This window comes from Mycteria americana, chromosome 27 (assembly GCF_035582795.1).
Source record: "Mycteria americana isolate JAX WOST 10 ecotype Jacksonville Zoo and Gardens chromosome 27, USCA_MyAme_1.0, whole genome shotgun sequence".
Taxonomy (NCBI): Eukaryota; Metazoa; Chordata; class Aves; order Ciconiiformes; family Ciconiidae; genus Mycteria; species Mycteria americana.
The window spans coordinates 2,195,700-2,213,672 of NC_134391.1; the positions used below are offsets into that span (position 1 = coordinate 2,195,700).

The 17,973-nt window shown below is 62.7% G+C and overlaps 2 protein-coding genes across 5 annotated transcripts; one reads left to right on the forward strand and one right to left on the reverse strand.

Moving 5' to 3' along the window:
* Positions 1–1,774: 1,774 nt before the first annotated feature.
* Positions 1,775–7,135, forward strand: LOC142421199 (uncharacterized). Of its 2 annotated transcripts, none has more exons than XM_075525757.1 (4): positions 1,775–2,037; positions 3,253–3,866; positions 4,118–4,307; positions 5,248–7,135. In XM_075525757.1, the coding sequence occupies exons 1-4, from the start codon at positions 1,809–1,811 to the stop codon at positions 6,024–6,026; spliced, it is 1,812 nt and encodes a 603-aa protein (XP_075381872.1). In that variant the 5' UTR covers positions 1,775–1,808; the 3' UTR covers positions 6,027–7,135. The 2 variants fall into 2 exon arrangements, with proteins under 2 accessions (XP_075381872.1, XP_075381873.1); XM_075525758.1 differs by having other exon boundaries at positions 5,251–7,135.
* Positions 7,136–11,856: 4,721 nt separating this feature from the next.
* Positions 11,857–17,856, reverse strand: LOC142421201 (natterin-3-like). 3 transcript variants are annotated; one of them, XM_075525763.1, is made up of 5 exons: positions 17,708–17,856; positions 15,812–15,983; positions 15,495–15,530; positions 14,984–15,095; positions 11,857–13,455 (listed from the first exon to the last, which is right to left on the reverse strand). In XM_075525763.1, exons 3-5 carry the CDS (start codon positions 15,507–15,509, stop codon positions 12,446–12,448), a joined length of 1,137 nt encoding a protein of 378 aa, XP_075381878.1. In that variant the 5' UTR covers positions 15,510–15,530; positions 15,812–15,983; positions 17,708–17,856; the 3' UTR covers positions 11,857–12,445. The 3 variants fall into 3 exon arrangements, with proteins under 3 accessions (XP_075381878.1, XP_075381877.1, XP_075381879.1); XM_075525762.1 differs by lacking the exon at positions 17,708–17,856 and adding an exon at positions 16,175–16,289; XM_075525764.1 differs by lacking the exon at positions 17,708–17,856 and adding an exon at positions 16,257–16,283.
* Between the last annotated feature and the right edge of the window lie 117 nt (positions 17,857–17,973).

Sequence of the window (17,973 nt, forward strand, 5' to 3'; positions counted from 1 at the left end):
AGAGAGGGAGCCAGGGGAGCGGAAGCCGCGGCGCTGCCACCGCCCCGGCCCCACGCACCCCTGGGGTGAGGCCCCGGCCCTGTCCCTGTCCCTGTCCCTGTCCCCGTCCCGCCCGCGGCGGCAGGGCCCGGTTCCGGTGCTGCCAGCGCTGACCCAGGAAGCCCAACCCGCCGTGGGCACAGGGCCGGGCAGGGGAGGGAGCGGTGGGAGAGCCCGGCCTGGGCACCCAGGGGTGGGGGGCACCCATCATGCAGCACCCAGTACCCCAGGGAATAACACACACCCCCCCCCCCCACGTGCAATGCCCAGCACCCGAGGGTGGTGGACACCCCTCGTGCAGCGCCATGCACCCACGGCTTAACCCCCCCCAAGCGCATCACCCAGCACCCAGGGGTGGGGGACACCCCCCGTGCAGCGCTGTGCACCCAGGACATAACCCACCCCCCCCCCAATGCAGCACCCAACGCCCTGCACCCAGGGCTGGGGGGACACACCCCGTGCAGCACCCAGGGGTGGGGGACACCCTTCATGCAGCACCCACGGGTGGGGGAAAACCCCCGTGCAACACCCAGCACCCACGGCATAACCCCCTCCCCAGTGCAGCACCCAGCACCCAGGGGTGGGGGACACCCCCTGTCAGCGCCGAGCACCCACGGCACAACTCCCCCCCCCGCAGCGCCCAGCACCCCGCGCTCCCCCTCCCCACGAGAGTGCCCGGAGGGGGCGTGTCCTCCTCGCCCGATCCCGCCCATTCGCCCTTTTTCGCTCGTCCATTGGTCCGCCGCGCTGTCATTCCCGCCCCCTGCCGCAGGAGAGGCGTTCCTACGGCTCCAGCTCGAGGGGGGGGGTCTCAGGGTGATTGACAGCGCATTCGCCCAATGGAGCCCTACGAGAGGGTTTCCCTCGCTGCCCCCCCCCCCCCCCCAACGGCGGCCGAAAGGGGACATGGGGTGTCGGGGTGGGGGGGGGGTGCAGAGGGCGAAGGGGGGGTGCAATGGGGTGGGGGTGCAGGGGGGCACCAAGGTGGCTGTAGGGTGGGGGTGCCGAAGAGGGGTGCACGGGGATGGGAGTGCAATGGGGGGGTGCAATGGAAAGGGGGGGTGCAAAAGGGAGGGGTTCATGGGGTGCACAGGAATGGGGTGCAACGGGGTGCACAGTTTGGGGGGGCACAGTTTGGGGGTGCAAGGGGGTGCACAGAGTGGGGGTGCACAGGGGGTGGCTGCAATGGAAAGGGGGGGCTCAATGGGGAGGGGGTTCCTGGGGTGCACAAGGCAGAGATGCAATGGGGTGCACGGGGGGGGGTGCACGGGGGGGTGACATTTTGGGGGTGCAATGGGGTGCACAGGGTGGGGGTGCACGGGGGGGCATTTTGGGAGTGCAATGGGGTGCACAGGGTGGGGGTGCACGGGGGGGGTGACACGTTGGGGGTGCAATGGGGTGCACAGGGCGGGGGTGCACGGGGGGGGTGACACTTTGGGGGTGCAATGGGGTGCACAGGGAGGGGGGTGCACGGGGGGGCATTTTGGGGGTGCAATGGGGTGCACAGGGTGGGGGTGCACGGGGGGGTGACACTTTGGGGGTGCAATGGGGTGCACAGGGCGGGGGTGCACGGGGGGGGTGACACTTTGGGGGTGCAATGGGGTGCACAGGGAGGGGGGTGCACGGGGGGGCATTTTGGGGGTGCAATGGGGTGCACAGGGTGGGGGTGCACGGGGGGGTGACACTTTGGGGGTGCAATGGGGTGCACAGGGAGGGGGGTGCACAGTTTGGGGGCCTCAGGGTGCACAGGGCTACCCAGCCCCCCCTCCATGGCCGCCCCCCCCGCTCCCCCCCGGGGGGGGGGGTTAACCCTTTCCCCGCCGCCGGCGGCTCCGGGCTGCGGAGGGTTAAGGCCGGTCCCGGCGCTGAGTGACGGCGGCGACGGCCACCGGGGGGGGGGGACGGGGACCGGGGGGGGGCGGCGGGGCCGGGCCCGGCCGCTCCGGCCCTTTGTGTCGGCGAGCGGGGAGCGGCGGGGCTGCGGCGGCGGGACCCCAGGTCCGGGGGGGGCTGAGGGGCCGGAGGGGGGGGTGCAAGGGGGGAGGGGCGGGGGGGGGCACATTGCAAGGTTTGGGGGGGGGAGCTTTGCAAGGCCGGGGGGGCTTTGCATGGTCCTGAGGGGTGTTGCATGGGCGGGGGGGGACTTTGCAAGGTCGGGGGGGAGGGGGGGGGCTTTGCATCGTCCTGGGGGAGGGGTGGGGTGTGTGTGGCCGGGGTGGGGGCTTTGCAAAGCTCCCGGGGCTTTTGCAAAGATGTAAGGAGGGGGGGGGGCACTTTGCAAGGCCGGGGCGGGGCATTGCATGGTCGGGGGGGTGGGGGGGGTTGCAAGGCCGGGGGGCTTTGCGAGGCTGCCGGAGCTTCTGCAAAGCGGAGGGCACATTGCAAGGCCGGGGGGCGGGGGGGGGGGGGGGGGGGTTGCAAGGCGGTGGGGGGGGCTTTGCTTGGTTGGGGGGCGGGGGGGGCACATTGCATGGTCCTGGGAGCTTTGCAAGGCCGAGGGGGGGTTTTGCATGATCCTGGGGGGGGTTGCGAGGCGGGGGGTGGGGGCTTTGCAAGGTTCCCGGAGCTTTTGCAAGGCTGGAGGGAAGGGGCTTTGCTTGGTGGGGGTCGGGGGGGGGGGGGGCACATTGCATGGTCCTGGGGGCTTTGAAAGACCTGGGGGGCTTTGCAAAGGCCGAGTGGGGGCAGTTGCAGGGCGGGGGGGGCATATTACATGCTGCTGGGGGCAGTTTGCAAAGCTGGGGATCCGGGGGGGGGGGGGGGAACATTCCAAGGAGCTGGGGGTTTTGCAAGCTGGGGGATGGGGAGGGGATATTGCATGGGCCTGGGGGGGTGGGATGCAAAGCTGGGGGGGGGGGCCGTGGCTTTGCAAGCTTTGTGGGACTTTTGCAAGGCTGGGAGTCAGTGCGGGGGGGCGACATGGTGCAGTACCTGGGGGCTTTGCAAGCTGGGGGGGGGGGATGATATTATATGGTCCTGGGGGGCAGTTTACAAAACTGGGGGGCCAGGGAGGGTCTTTGCAAGCTTTGCAGAGCTCTTGCAAGGGCATGGGTTGGAGGGGGGGGACACATCGCGTGGTCTTGGGGGGCTCTGGAAGGTGGTGGTTGGGGGGGACACATTGCATAGTCCTCGGGGGGGTTACAAAGCTGGGGGACCAGAGTGGGTGGGGTCTTTGTGAAGCCGTGCCCTGCTCTCCCCCCCCCTCCCCCGCAGAGCCCACCCCACCGGCTGCTTTGCAAAGCCCCCCCACACACACATCACCCCCCCCCCCCGGGAGAGTTGGGGGGGGCCGCACAGCAGCGACGGAGCCAGGCAGCATGGAGACCCCAACAACACGACCCCGCTGGCGGCTGCAACCAGAGGGGGGACGCCGGCGTCCCCCAGCCCCCCGGCCCCCCTCGCCGTGCCTGGAGGAGGATACAGAGGGGTCCCCAGTGTCCTTGGAGCGGGTGGCTGAGAGACGCCGCTGGCCCCGAGGGGAGTGGGCACGGCGGTTGGTACCGGCGCTGCATGGCGGTGGTGCCGGTGGTGCCGGCACGGAGATGCGCCGCTTGCGCTTCCGGCAATTCCGGTACCAGGAGGCATCGGGACCGCGGGACGTTTGCCGGCGGTTGCGGGAGCTGTCGCAGGGTTGGTTACGGCCGGAGGTGCGGAGCAAGGAGCAGATCATGGAGCTGCTGGTGCTGGAGCAATTCCTCAGCATCCTTCCCGAGGAAATCCAGAGCTGGGTCTGGGTGCGACATCCCGAATCCTGTGCCCAAGCCGTCGCCTTGGCTGAGAGCTTCCAGTTGGGGCAGGGAGATCCCGATGGGATTTGGGAGCAGCAGGTGAGAGCGGCGGCCGGATCCTGCCCCAGGAGTGGGTTTGCAAGGAGCTCCCACCCTCCTGCCCCCCAAAACTGGGCATGACTCCCCCCCCACATTGCTTCCAAGCTCATTCCCACAGGACACCCCCAAAACTGGAAAGGCAGGAGGGATGGGGGTCCTGGGCACCCAACTCCCTTCTGCAGCCCCTGGGGGTCCCGGGCACCCAACTCTGCTGCAGCCCCCGGGTACCCCTTTTTCCTTGGGTCCCACAGGTGACGGTGCGCGTGAAGGTGGAGGAGGTGGCCCCGGGGGACGTGGAGGACCCTGAGGTGGCGGGGGACCCACCGAGTCCCCCATCAGAGTCACCCCAGCTCCCCTCTGGGGACAGCTGGCAGGAGGAGGTGGCCCGGGGCAAGGTCAAGTTTGTCCCCGAGGATGAGGAGCAGCGCCTGCAGGAAACAGGTAATGGGCTGAAGGAAAGAGATCCTTCACACACACACACACCCCCCCAAAAAAAAAGGGTGAAGAAGCTGCTGTAGGAGCCAGGGGGGCTTGGAGCTGGTGGGGTGTCTCCTGCGATGGGCTTGGCCCCGTCTGGTCCTCCCCATGGATGCTCATTGCTCTTTTTTGGGGTCGTTGTGTTGCTCTTGGTGGAGGATGAGTGAGAGCGAAGGGGGGAAGAGGGCCAAAAATGTGGTCCTGGTGCTGGGAAAACTCTTGGGGTATTGAGAAAGAAGAAAGATGCGACCCCAAGAAGGATCCAGATGGAGACTCCTACAGTGGTGCCACCACGTGTGATCTCGAGCCCTGTTGCAGTGTGAGAAGAAAGGTCTCCTTGGGCTCGAAAGCCAAACTGAAGCCAGAAGAAGGGCTGGGAGATATATGTGAGATGTCCACGCCAGCATGGGAAGCTGGAAGACAGCCGTCTCCTGAGTTGCAGAGAAGTCAGAGAAGGACAGAGATCTTGGAGTGAAGATCATGAGCGTCCATAGAGAGCTCTTGTTCTCCCCATTTGTCCTCTGGAAACCATGGGCCCCAAAATCTTGTTCCCTTCCTCCAGCATCAGCTTCTCCTTCATGGCAATGCTGGAAACGCTGCTTTAAGGAGTTGTGGTGTTTCAGGGATGATGGTTGGAGCATGGTGGGCTCCTCTCTGAGTCCTCCTGCAGCCGTCCTCGCCTGTCGAACCGGCTGGGCTCCTCTGCTGAGGTGGCCTCATCTTCATCCCTGTCCCAGCATGGCCTGATGGCCATCCATGGATGGATTTGGGGTTTCGCTCAATGGTGGGAGCTGGACCATCTCTGCCGTTGCTGGAGGCGATCAAGGGCGGTGGGGTTAGAGGAGAAGGGTGGCGTCCTCCATTGAGAACCAACTCATGAAGTGTCTTCTCCTTCCCCCCCCAGCAGGTCCCACCATGGCGAGCGGAGACCTGGAGGCATCCATTTTGCAACGGCAAGACCCCCCGCACCCACCCAGCACCCTCCAGGGCATCCCAGCTGTTGGGACCCCCGCCCGGAGAGGGACCCACCGGCGACAGATCCCACGGGATCCCACCACCTTCCCACAGCCCCTCGCCCAAGGTCCGCCCAGACCAGCAGAGGACACCAGGAGCCCGGAGAAGCCCTGGGTGAAGCGGGAGCTGTCGGCGCAGGGCAAGGACCGTCCGTACCCCTGCAGCGAGTGTGGCAAGAGCTTCGGCCGGTTGACCCACCTGAAGACCCACCAGCGAACCCACACAGGAGTGAAGCCCTACGCCTGCGGGGCTTGCGGCAAGAGCTTCGGTCACCTCTCCACCCTCACCACCCACCAACGGCTGCACACGGGTGAGCGTCCCTACGCCTGCGGCTCCTGCGGCAAGACCTTCACCAACCCGTCGGACCTCAACAAGCACCAACGGTCGCACACGGGCGAGCGACCCTACCCCTGCGCCGCCTGCGGCAAACGCTTCAGCCAACAGTCCAACCTCACCATGCACCAACGGAGCCACACCGAGGAGCGACCCTACCCCTGCGGCGCCTGCGGCAAGAGCTTCAAGTACTTGGCGGACCTGACGGTGCACGAGCGCTCGCACACGGGCGAGAGACCCTTCCCCTGTCCCCACTGCGGGAAGAGCTTCAGCAACAAGTCCTCCCTCGCCCGGCACACGCGCATCCACGCCCGGGCGGCCGCCAGGGACAAGTGATGGGGTTTGGTGGTGGGGAGGATGAGGAAGGTGGCACCGCTTCATCCCAGGGGGACAGTTGAGGTTGAGTGGGTGAGGTGGACCTGGTGGCTGCCCCAGATGGCCGGTGCTGGTTTCCTTGCCAGGCGGCACCACGCGGCTGCTGCGGATGGACTGGGCGGCCCAGAGGAGATGCAGCATGGATGGGGGGATGATGAGCTGATGATTGATGTCTCCCGTGAGCCCAGTAGCTCCAGGACAAGGCTCCCTGGTTCCAGAGATGTGACACGGATGGGGGTGATGATGAGGTGATGATTGATGGCCCCTAAGAGCCTGGTGGCTTCAGGATGCACCTCCTGGTCCAAGAGGAGATGCAGTATGGATGGGGTGGATGACGAGCTGATGACTGATGTCCCCCACGAGCCTGGTGGCTCCAGGACACAGCGTCCCGGAGATGTAACACAGCTGGGGGTGAAGACAAGCTGATGATTGATGTCCCCCACAAGCCTGGTGGCCCTAGGATGCACCTCCTGGTCCCAGGGGAGATGCAATATGGATGGTGGGATGATGAGCTGGTGATTGATGTCCTCCATGAGCCCGGTGGCTCCAGGATGTCTGTCCCTGCTCCTGGAGGAGATGCAGCACAGCTGGGGGTGAAGATGAGCTGATGACCGACGTCCCCCATGAGCCTGGTGACTCCAGGACAGCGTCCCAAAGGAGATGTAACACGGACGGGGATAAAGGCGAACTGATGATTGATGTCCCCCATGAGCCCGGTGGCTCCCCGGTCCCTCACCCATCTCCTCCGGGCACGTCCATCTCCCCTCCACCCTAACCCCGCCGCCGAGACGCCCCACCTTCCCCTCCAATTGCAACTCACCTTTTTTCCCCCCCTTTTTGGTATTTATTCATCGCAGCGAGCGCCGTTCCCTCCCGCCGTCCCCCCGCTCCGCGTGACGGGCCTTAAATTTCGGAGACCGACCTACCTCACCAGCCGCTTGCCCGGATGCCCAGGACTCGACGCGAACGCCGGGGTGGCTCGGGCAGCCCTTCGCGGTTAAGTTTCCCTCCTCCCGGTGGGTTCGCCCCCCTAATTTTTGCCGCCCCCCCCCCTTTGCTGTAACGACAGTTTTAGCCACCTCTCCGCGCTGCTTTGTGGTCTTTTTCTTGCGGCGTGCGGGGGGGGCGAGAGCATTTGACGCGGGAGGTTGCAGCCGAAATGCAGCCCGGGGCTGTGGAGCAGCCTGGCGCGCGCGGCGCAGCGCGGCGGTGGCACTGCAGCGGCGCAGCGCGGTGCTTCGGCTGGAGCGCAGGGCTCGCAACGCGGCGCCGCGGGGCGTTGCGCTTGCTCGCGCTGCTTGCAGCTGCGCCCCGCGCTGCGGCACCGCACGTTGCGCTTGCAGCACGCGCTCGCGGTGATGCGAGGTGGTCGACGCGGCTCTTGCCGTGCGCCGTGAAGTTCGTGCCGCAGCTGCAACGGGGCCCCGCAGCCGCAGCGGTGCCTCCGGCGCGGCCGTCGCGCTGCGCGCAGCCTCGCGCCGCGTTTCGTTGTCCACGGCCCAGTCGCGTCGCGCTCGCGCTGCGGCGTCGCGCTTGCGTTGCGGCGCCAGGCTTGCGCTGCAGCGTCGCGGTTGCAGCGCCAGCACTTGCCTTGCATCGTTGCCCTGCACCACCGCGCCTGCGGCGCAGCGCAACGCGGCCCGTCCAGCGAAAGACGCGCCGGCAGCGCGCAGCGCTTGCGCTGCGGCGCGGCACGTAAGACGCAGCGTTGGGTTTGCGCGGCGGCACCGTGCTTGCAGCGCGGCGGGACGTTTGCGCTGCAGCCCGTCACGTTGCAGCGCGCTGCGGCGTTTGCAGTGCAGCGTTTGCAGTGCGGTGCTTGCACACACCCCCCCCCCCCCCGGCAATCTGGGGTCTCCCCAAATCTCTGGGACCCCCCCTGCTTTTTGGGAACCCCCCCGGCAATCTGGGGTCTCCCCAAATCTCTGCCCCCCCCCCGCTTTTTGGGACCCCCCCCGGCAATCTGGGGTCTCCCCAAATCTCTGGGATCCCCCTTGCTTTTTGGGAACCCCCGGCAATCTGGGGTCTCCCCAAATCTCTGCCCCCCCCCGCTTTTTGGGACCCCCCGCGTCAATCTGGGGTCTCCCCAAATCTCTGCCCCCCCCGCTTTTTGTGAACCCCCCCAGCAAACTGGGGTCTCCCCAAATCTCTGCCCCCGCCCCCGCTTTTTGGGACCCCCCCCCCCCGGCAATCTGGGGTCTCCCACAATCTTTGCCCCCCCCGCTTTTTGGGACCCCCCCCCGGCAATCTGGGGTCTCCCCAAATTTCTGGGCCCCCCCCTGCTTTATGGGACCCCCCCGGCAACCTGGGGTCTCCCTAAATCTCTGCCCCCCCCCCCGCTTTTTGGGACCCCCCCCGGCAACCTGGGGTCTCCCCAAATCTCTTCCCCCCCCCCCGTTTTTTGGGACCCCCCCGGCAATCTGGGGTCTCCCCAAATCTCTGCCCCCCCCCCCCCCCCCCCGCTTTTTGGGACCCCCCCCCCGGCAATCTGGGGTCGCCCCAAATCTCTGCCCCCCCCCCGCTTTTTGGGAACCCCCCCGGCAATCTGGGGTCTCCCCAAATCTCTGGGGCCCCCCCTGCTTTATGGGACCCCCCCGGCAACCTGGGGTCTCCCCAAATCTCTGCCCCCCCCCCCGCTTTTTGGGACCCCCCTCGGCAATCTGGGGTGTCCCCAAATCTCTGCCCCCCGTCCCACTTTTTGGGACCCCCCCCCGGCAATCTGGGCTCTCCCCAAATCTCTGGGCCCCCCCCTGCTTTTTGGGACCCCCCCCGGCAATCTGGGGTCTCCCCAAATCTCTGGGTCCCCCCCTGCTTTTTGGGACCCCCCGCGGCAATCTGGGGTCTCCCCAAATCTCTGGGACCCCCCCCGCTTTTTGGGACCCCCCTCGGCAATCTGGGGTGTCCCCAAATCTCTGCCCCCCGTCCCACTTTTTGGGACCCCCCCCGGCAATCTGGGCTCTCCCCAAATCTCTGCCCCCCCCCTGCTTTATGGGACCCCCCCGGCAACCTGGGGTCTCCCCAAATCTCTGCCCCCCCCCCCCCCGCTTTTTGGGACCCCCCGCGGCAATCTGGGGTCTCCCCAAATCTCTGGGCCCCCCCATGCTTTATGGGACCCCCCCGGCAACCTGGGGTCTCCCCAAATCTCTGCCCCCCCCCCCGCTTTTTGGGACCCCCCCCCGGCAATCTGGGGTCTCCCCAAATCTCTTCCCCCCCCCCCCGGCAATCTGGGGTCTCCCCAAATCTCTTCCCCCCCCCCCCGCTTTTTGGGACCCCCCCCCGGCAATCTGGTGTCTCCCCAAATCTCCGCCCCCCCCGCTTTTTGGGAACCCCCCCCGGCAACCTGGGGTCTCCCCAAATCTCTGCCCCCCCCCCGTTTTTTGGGACCCCCCCCCCCGGCAATCTGGGGTCTCCCCAGATCTCTGCCCCTCCCAGCCCCCTGGACCCCCCCCAGCCCTCGGGGAGCCCCCCCCGCCGCCTTCCAGGAACCCCAACCCCTCTGGACCCCCACCCAGCCCCCCGGGACCCCCAAAGTCCTCCTGGACGCCCCCGAAGCCCCCGACAAGCCGCTCCCCCGGTGGGCGGGGCGGCCGCCGTGCCCGCGCAGCGATTGGACGGCTCCGCCGTCACTCCTGCCTTGGCGGGAAGGGGAGGGGGGGAGGCGAGGAGGGGTTTAACCCCTTCGGCGCCGGGTGGGGGCTTCGGTCCACCATCATCTGGAGATGATGCCACCTCCACGAGCGTCCTCCAAGGACACAGCCTCCACCATCACCCTCAGATGATGCCACCTCCACGAGCGTCCTCCAAGGACACAGCCTCCACCGTCGTCTGGAGATGATGCCATTTCTACGAGCGTCCTCCAGGAGACACAGCCCCACCATCATCTGGAGATGATGCCACCTCCACGAGCGTCCTCCAAGGACACAGCCTCCACCATCACCCTCAGATGATGCCACCTCCACGAGCGTCCTCCAAGGACACAGCCTCCACCGTCGTCTGGAGATGATGCCATTTCTACGAGCGTCCTCCAGGAGACACAGCCCCACCATCATCTGGAGATGATGCCACCTCCACGAGCGTCCTCCAAGGACACAGCCCCACCATCATCTGGAGATGATGCCACCTCCACGAGCGTCCTCCAAGGACACAGCCCCCACCATCACCCTGAGATGATGCCACCTCCACGAGCATCCTCCAAGGACGCAACCCCCACCAGCACCCTGAGATGATGCCACCTCCACAAGCGTCCTCCAAGGACACAGCCCCCACCATCACCCTGAGATGATGCCACCTCCACGAGCATCCTCCAAGGACACAGCCTCCACCGTCGTCTGGAGATGATGCCATTTCTACGAGCGTCCTTCAGGAGACACAGCCCCACCATCATCTGGAGATGATGCCACCTCCATGAGCACCCTCCAAGAGACACAGCCCCCACCATCACCCTGAGATGATGCCACCTCCACGAGCATCCTCCAAGGACACAGCCTCCACCGTCGTCTGGAGATGATGCCATTTCTACGAGCGTCCTCCAAGAGACACAGCCCCCACCATCACCCTGAGATGATGCCACCTCCACGAGCGTCCTCCAAGGACACAGCCTCCACCGTCGTCTGGAGATGATGCCATTTCTACGAGCGTCCTCCAGGAGACACGGCCCCACCATCATCTGGAGATGATGCCACCTCCACGAGCGTCCTCCAAGAACACAGCCCCACCATCATCTGGAGATGATGCCACCTCCACAAGCGTCCTCCAAGGACACAGCCTCCACCATCATCTGGAGATGATGCCACCTCCATGAGCATCCTCCAAGAACACAGCCCCACCATCATCTGGAGATGATGCCACCTCCATGAGCGTCCTCCAAGGACACAGCCCCCACCATCACCCTGAGATGATGCCACCTCCACAAGCATCCTCCAAGGACGCAACCCCCACCATCACCCTGAGATGATGCCACCTCCACAAGCGTCCTCCAAGGACACAGCCCCCACCATCACCCTGAGATGATGCCACCTCCACGAGCATCCTCCAAGGACACAGCCTCCACCGTCGTCTGGAGATGATGCCATTTCTACAAGCGTCCTTCAGGAGACACAGCCCCACCATCATCTGGAGATGATGCCACCTCCATGAGCATCCTCCAAGAGACACAGCCCCCACCATCACCCTGAGATGATGCCACCTCCACGAGCATCCTCCAAGGACACAGCCTCCACCGTCGTCTGGAGATGATGCCATTTCTACGAGCGTCCTCCAGGAGACACAGCCCCACCATCATCTGGAGATGATGCCACCTCCACGAGCGTCCTCCAAGGACACAGCCTCCACCATCGTCTGGAGATGATGCCATTTCTACGAGCGTCCTCCAAGGACACAGCCCCACCATCATCTGGAGATGATGCCACCTCCACGAGCGTCCTCCAAGGACAGAGCCCCCACCATCACCCTGAGATGATGCCACCTCCACAAGCATCCTCCAAGGACGCAACCCCCACCATCACCCTGAGATGATGCCACCTCCACGAGCGTCCTCCAAGGACACAGCCTCCACCGTCGTCTGGAGATGATGCCATTTCTACAAGCGTCCTTCAGGAGACACAGCCCCACCATCATCTGGAGATGATGCCACCTCCATGAGCGTCCTCCAAGGACACAGCCTCCACCATCACCCCGAGATGAGCGGTTGCCTTTCCCTCCCTTATTTTGGGTTTTTTTCCTTCTTCCTCACCCTTTTCTTATTAAATCACATTTTTGGAGCATTCTAATGAACGACACACCTGAATTTGTTTGATCCACAAGCATTTTTCACTAAACGCAAGAAGAAAAGACAAGGCGGGTGTCGCGGCGGGAACTTATGTCCATCCAGCTCTGGGTAGAGAGAGGTTCCTCGACAGGCGGCTGCTCTGCCGGGTTGGAGGAGGCACTTGATGAAGGTTTTGGTGAAAAAAAGCAAAAATAGAGACCACGAGAAACATCTGGAGATGTTTCTGCATCCTGCGCTGCTGCCTTCCCATTTTGGGGAGAGATGGAGGTTATGGGGAAAAAAATAGAAAATGTAGACTGCAAAAAGAGCATTTTTCTGTATCCCACGTTGTTGTTGTGTCTTTTTGGGGAGAGATGGAGGTTATTTTGGAGGAAATAGAAAATACAGACTGGAAAAACACACATTTTTCTGCATTCTGCATTGTTGCTGTGTCGTTTCAGCGAGGGTTGAAGGTTATGCCTTGAAAACAAAAAATATGGAAGGCAAAAAAATACATTTTTCTGCATTCCAGGTTGCTGCCATCCCGTTTCGGGGTGAGATGGTAGTTATTTGGGGGAAAAAACAGAAAAAGCAGATTGCAAGAAGCAGATACACCAATCCGCCTCACCATCCCCTACGCCTGGCATGGTGGGACGTCGGTGATGGGCCAGCAGTGCTTGACGCTGGCCCTGACACCCACCACCACTCGGCTGTGAGCCCGCCCTGTCGCAGCCACGTGGTGCGGTTGACCATCACCAAAATCACGGGTCAGCTGCGCGGTGAAGGGGACGCGGATGTCCAATCGGCGTCCCTCCAGGGCCACCACACACGCCGTCCGGGGCTGCAGCTCCTCCTCCACCTCATGGGTATGGACAACGTACTGGCTGGTGCTGGCTCCCCCCAGCCAGGGGATGTTGGTGACATTGGTGACCTCCCAGCCCGTCCCACTGAAGGCCAAGAGGCCGGACTGCAACACCCCATTGATGGTGGTGAAGATCCTCTGGTCCATCTCCCAGTTGTGCTCCACCTCAACGGCCTCCTCCAAGGTGACAGCTTTACGCACCCCTCGGCAGCCCTCGTTCCTCACCGTGGTCTTCACCAGGGTGACGTCCTCCCGACTCTCCACCGCCCCGCTCATGTTGTAGAGGACATCAGAGATGGTGACGTCTGCCGGGCTCTTCTTGACCACCAAGACTTGGTACCACTTGTACCAAACCTCCTCACCATCCACCACCACAAAGGCAGCCCTCTGTACTTTGGAGACCTTGCCCAAGCCGTAACGGTTCCTCCCAACGAAGACATCAATGGATGGGCAGCCCTCCACGGCGTTTTCGGGCACGCCGCCAAAGGAGCTGTCCACCCAATCCAGCACCTCAAAGCCTCCCTCGTTGACCAACACCTTGAAGTTGTGGCTGCTCAACTCCTGTTCTCCATATGGGAAGAAGCAGAAGGGACCTCGGTCGGGGACATAGGCACCGGTGTTGCAGCCAAGCATCTGCGTTGAGCAGACATACTCCATCCTCTTGGCGTAGCTGTTCCAGTTGGAGACGGCATCGGCGGGCAGCTTGCCTTCAAACGCCACCCACTTCAGGTACGAAGCTGGTTCTTCATCCCGCTTCCTCCGGGGAAAGCTCCAGCTGGCAGCTACGGGGAGAAAATGGGAAATTTTGGTGAAATGAGATGCCTCCATCCTGCCCCACCATCTCAAAGCTGCCAGAGCAATGTCTTGCAGAGACCCTCCTCGTTGGGGAAGCTGCCGGCGTGCAACGCCCCACGCTTGCCCTCATACGGATGGTCAAGAAAATGGTAAGTAAGACGTCTCAACCAACCCTTCTTAAATTTGGGGGGGCAAAATGGAGGGCAATCCTGCTAAAAATCAGAAGAGCAGAAACCGTCACGCGTTGGAGGGCAGAGGGATGGATGAGACCATGTATTGGGTTTAAGTGGCAAGGTTTTGGGTTGGTGGGGGGCTGCAGCAGTGACCTCTGTGACAAAAGTCATTGGGTTGCCCCACACTGGACACAGCCGGGTCCATTTGGCTTCAAAATGGACCCACTGCTGGCCAAAGCTGAGCCCACCAGTGATGCCGGTGGTGCCTCTGTGATAACGTATTTAAGAAAGGCTAAAAACAACCGCGAGAGGAGTGAGAAAATGGGAGAGAAACAACCCTGCAGACACCAAGGTTGGTGAAGGAGGGCGAGGAGCTGCTCCAGGCCGCAGGAGAGGTTCCCCTACAGCCCTTGGAGAGCACACACTGCAGCAGGTTCATCTTGAAGGACTGCAGCCCATGGGAAGAACCCACGCTGGAGCAGGTTCATCCTGAAGGACTGCAGCCCATGGAGATCCCATGCTGGAGCAGGTTCATCCTGAAGGACTGCAGCCCGTGGAGAGGAGCAGGTTCATCCTGAAGGACTGCAGCCCGTGGAGAGGAGCAGGTTCATCCTGAAGGACTGCAGCCCATGGAGATCCCATGCTGGAGCAGGTTCATCCTGAAAGACTGCAGCCCGTGGAGAGGAGCAGGTTCATCCTGAAGGACTGCAGCCCGTGGAGAGGAGCAGGTTCATCCTGAAGGACTGCAGCCCGTGGGAAGAATCCACGCAGGAGCAGGTTCATCCTGAAGGACTGCAGCCCATGGAGATCCCATGCTGGAGCAGGTTCATCCTGAAAGACTGCAGCCCGTGGAGAGGAGCAGGTTCATCCTGAAGGACTGCAGCCCATGGGAAGAATCCACGCAGGAGCAGGTTCATCCTGAAGGACTGCAGCCCGTGGGAAGGACCCACGCAGGAGCAGTTCCTGAAGGACTGGCTCCCACAGGTGTTATGAACTGACCACAACCCCCATTCCCCTACACCTCTCAGGGTGGGGAGAAGAAGGTAGAAGAGTCAGGAGTGAAGCTGAGGCTGGGAAGAAGCCAGAGGAGAAGATGTTTCTACTTTTGTCTGTTTCTCACCATCCTACTCTATTTTTAATTACCAATAAATTAAATTAGTCTCCTCCGAGTTGACTCTGTTTTGCCCTCGACGGTAACGGGTGCACGATCTCCCTGACTTCGTCTTGACCAACAAGCTTTTTCATCTTATTTTCTCCCCGTTCTAACCAAGGAAGGGGCGAGAGCGGCTGGGTGGGCGTCTGCCAGCCAGCCAAGGTCAATCCACCAGCGAGCAAGACTCACCCGGGGGCTGCAGAGGTCTCCTTCCCATCACTCCCACCGGCGGGCTTTCAGCAGCTCCATCAACCCCGCTGCTTCCTCGGCCGAGGAAGAGGAGGGCGGCGGCAAGGAATAGCTGCGGGGAAGACCAGGGGAGGCGTCACCCCTCCGAGCACCCTCTCGGCATCCCGCACCCCGGCGGTGACTCCTGGCCAGGAGCGGGGCCGTGGCCGTATCCTGACATCCCTCGGTCCGTCTGGTTTTTGGGGTGAAATCCCACCTGGCCATGTTGACACAGCTTTAATTTTTAACCAGCCCGGGGGGAAAGCTGGGAAAAGGTAGAGGCGGGGAAATGCAACACAGCACCCGCTCGTAATAACTCTCATTTTTGTATTTTCTTATGTTTCTTTTATTATTTTCTTTAATTTTTGAAATAATTATTTTTCTAGGAGCTAGGAAGTATCCCTTTTTTCCCCCCCGAAACAGTTAAAAATCCCCCAAATAACCCCAAACCGTGCCCCGCAAAGCGCCATACCTCGCACGTCGGCATCCCGCCAGCCACCTCCGGAGGCTGCGATATAAATACACATTTTTAATAAAGAAACGTATTCATTTTGGCAGCCCCACAGCCACATCTTCCTCCCGACCCGGCAAACGGGGCCCCAACGGTCCCGTCTTCGCAGGGGACGAGCGCTCGCTCCTGCAGGGCTCCCAGATGCCCCAGCTCCGCGTTTTGGGGCTAAAACCAACCGGTTTGGGTTCTGCTGGATGTTTTACCCGCGAGCCGTAGGCTCGATGTAAACCCCAACCAGCGTTCACCCGCGGCTCGCTGCCCCACGCCGTGCTCCCTACCTCGCCTCTGCTCCCACTTGGACGTAAATCCTGGGTTTTTTGGGTTTTTTTTTTTTTTTGAGGTGTTTTTGGTCGGTTTTGGGTCACTTCTAGACGGGAGCGGTGTTTTCCAGCGCAGCTGAGCTCGCCCGGGGACGCGTGGGGACGCGCGTGCCCTGGGAAAGGCCGAAGTCTGAACAGGAAGAGAAGTGCAAATGCAGGCGAAAAAACCCGAGAAAAAAAAAAAAAAGGGAGGGGGGGGAGGGAGGGAGAACTATTATGGGAAATTGGGCAATTCTTCTGCTTTTTGCAGAAATTTAGCATTGCTTTTTTAGGGTTTTGGGGTTTTTTTTCCCGCAATCAGGAAAAACGTGTTATTGATACCCAAAAAGCACCCGCAAGCGGCACGAAACGCCCATCGCCAGGCGGCCGGGAGGTTTCGCGTACCCGAAACGGTTCCTCTCACCCCAAAACGCCGCTCAGAAATCGGTATTTCCGGGTATTTCCGGAAAAATCACATAAACGCCTATTATGCTGAAAAAAAAAAAAAAAATAAAATCCCTTTTTACCAAAAGAATCTACGTTTTCTGCTTCAAACCCGCAAATCAAAGGGCATCAGAACCAACTCGCGTCACCCACGCACCTCGAGGACACCAAAAAAAAAAAAATCAGCCAAAAATCAGCCAAAAATCAGCCAAAAATCAGCCAAAACCCGCACGGGCGCTAAATTTGGGGGTTTCCCCCCCCCAAAAAAAGGGAAGTTTTTGCAGCGAGGACGCAGCGATTTGGGGCGGTTTTGCCCCGAAACGGGGGCGGTGGCTGCCGTGCCCAGGCAGCGTTTTCTCATCCGCCCCAAAACGCCGGTTTTTAGCGCGGGAAAGGGGATGTCCGGTGGTTTGGCGTCAAACCCGGCGGCGGCGGCGGCGGGGACCCAGGCACCCGGGGCCCCAAACCAGCCCCCCCCCCCCCCCCCCCCCCAAAACCGGGGAGGGACCCAGGTGTCCTGCACCCCAAACCAACCCCCTCCTTCCCAGTATCCAGAGCCCCAAACCAGCACCCAAACTGGGGAGGAGCCCGGACACCCGGGGGACCCCCCCCCCCCCCCCGGGAAGGACCCAGGCGTCCGCGCCGCCCTCCCCCACCACACAGCAGCCACCAGTGAACCCCCCCCACACCCCCTCCTCCTCCCTTCCCAGTGCTCCCAGTCCCTTACTGGGTGGCACTGGGCCCCCCCAGGAAGCAGCCGGGGGGAGGCGGCAGGTACCAAGGTGCGGCCTTTATTGCCCCAGGGTGGGGGGTGGGGGGTAAATACCCCCAAAAGGGGCAAATACCCCGGGGGGGGGGAGTGCAAATACCCCAAGAGGGGGCAAATAATGCAAAGAAGGGGGCAGAGAGCTCCGGGGGGGCGAGGGGGGGGCAAATACCCCCGGAGGGGGGGCTAAATACCCCAAGAAAGAGTCAATAACCCAGTAAAGGGGGCAAATAACCCCGGGGGGGGGCAAATACCCCAAGAAAGAGTCCATAACCCAGATAAAGGGGGCAAATACCCCGGGGGGGGGCAAATAACGCCGGGGGGGGGGGGGGGGAATACCCCAAGAAAGAGTCAATAACCCAGATAAAGGGGGCAAATACCCCGGGGGGGGGCAAATAACCCCGGGGGGCGGGGGGGGAATACCCCAAGAAAGAGTCAATAACCCAGTAAAGGGGGCAAATACCCCGGGGGGGGGCAAATAATCCCGGGGGGGGGGAATACCCCAAGAAAGAGTCAATAACCCAGATAAAGGGGGCAAATACCCCGGGGGGGGGGCAAATGCCCCAGAAAAGGGGGCAAATAACCCGGTGGGGGGGGGGAATACCCCCGGGGGGGGCAAATACCCCAGAAGAGGGGGGCAAATAACGCCGGGGGGGGGGCAATACCCCCGGGGGTTGCCGAGGTCCTGTAGTGCGTCTGAGATGCCCCCCCCCGCCCAGGGAGGGTGGGGCAGGGTCAAAGGTCAAAGGTCACCAGGGGTCAGCCCCAGGGGGGAGGTCACAGGTCAGCACAGGTCAAGGCCGGAGGTCAAGCGTCGGCCCGGGGGGGCGCGAGTCACCAATCAGGGATCGGGGGCGGCGGGGTCACTGTTGGCCAGAGGTCAAAGGTCACCGCAGGGGTCAGGGCGGTGACCGCAGGTCGCACGGGGTTG

Coding starts and splice junctions, on each gene's coding strand:
- LOC142421199 (XM_075525757.1), top strand. CDS start 1,809: ATGGCCGCCCCCCCCGCTCCCCCCCGGGGGGGGGGGTTAACCCTTTCC. Junction 3,867..4,117: donor ATGGGATTTGGGAGCAGCAG/GTGAGAGCGGCG, acceptor TGGGTCCCACAG/GTGACGGTGCGCGTGAAGGT. Junction 4,308..5,247: donor GCAGCGCCTGCAGGAAACAG/GTAATGGGCTGA, acceptor TTCCCCCCCCAG/CAGGTCCCACCATGGCGAGC.
- LOC142421201 (XM_075525762.1), bottom strand. CDS start 16,209: ATGGGCGTTTCGTGCCGCTTGCGGGTGCTTTTTGG. Junction 15,984..16,174: donor CGCTTGCGGGTGCTTTTTGG/GTATCAATAACA, acceptor CTTCCTGTTCAG/ACTTCGGCCTTTCCCAGGGC. Junction 15,096..15,494: donor GCGGGATGCCGACGTGCGAG/GTATGGCGCTTT, acceptor TCTTCCCCGCAG/CTATTCCTTGCCGCCGCCCT.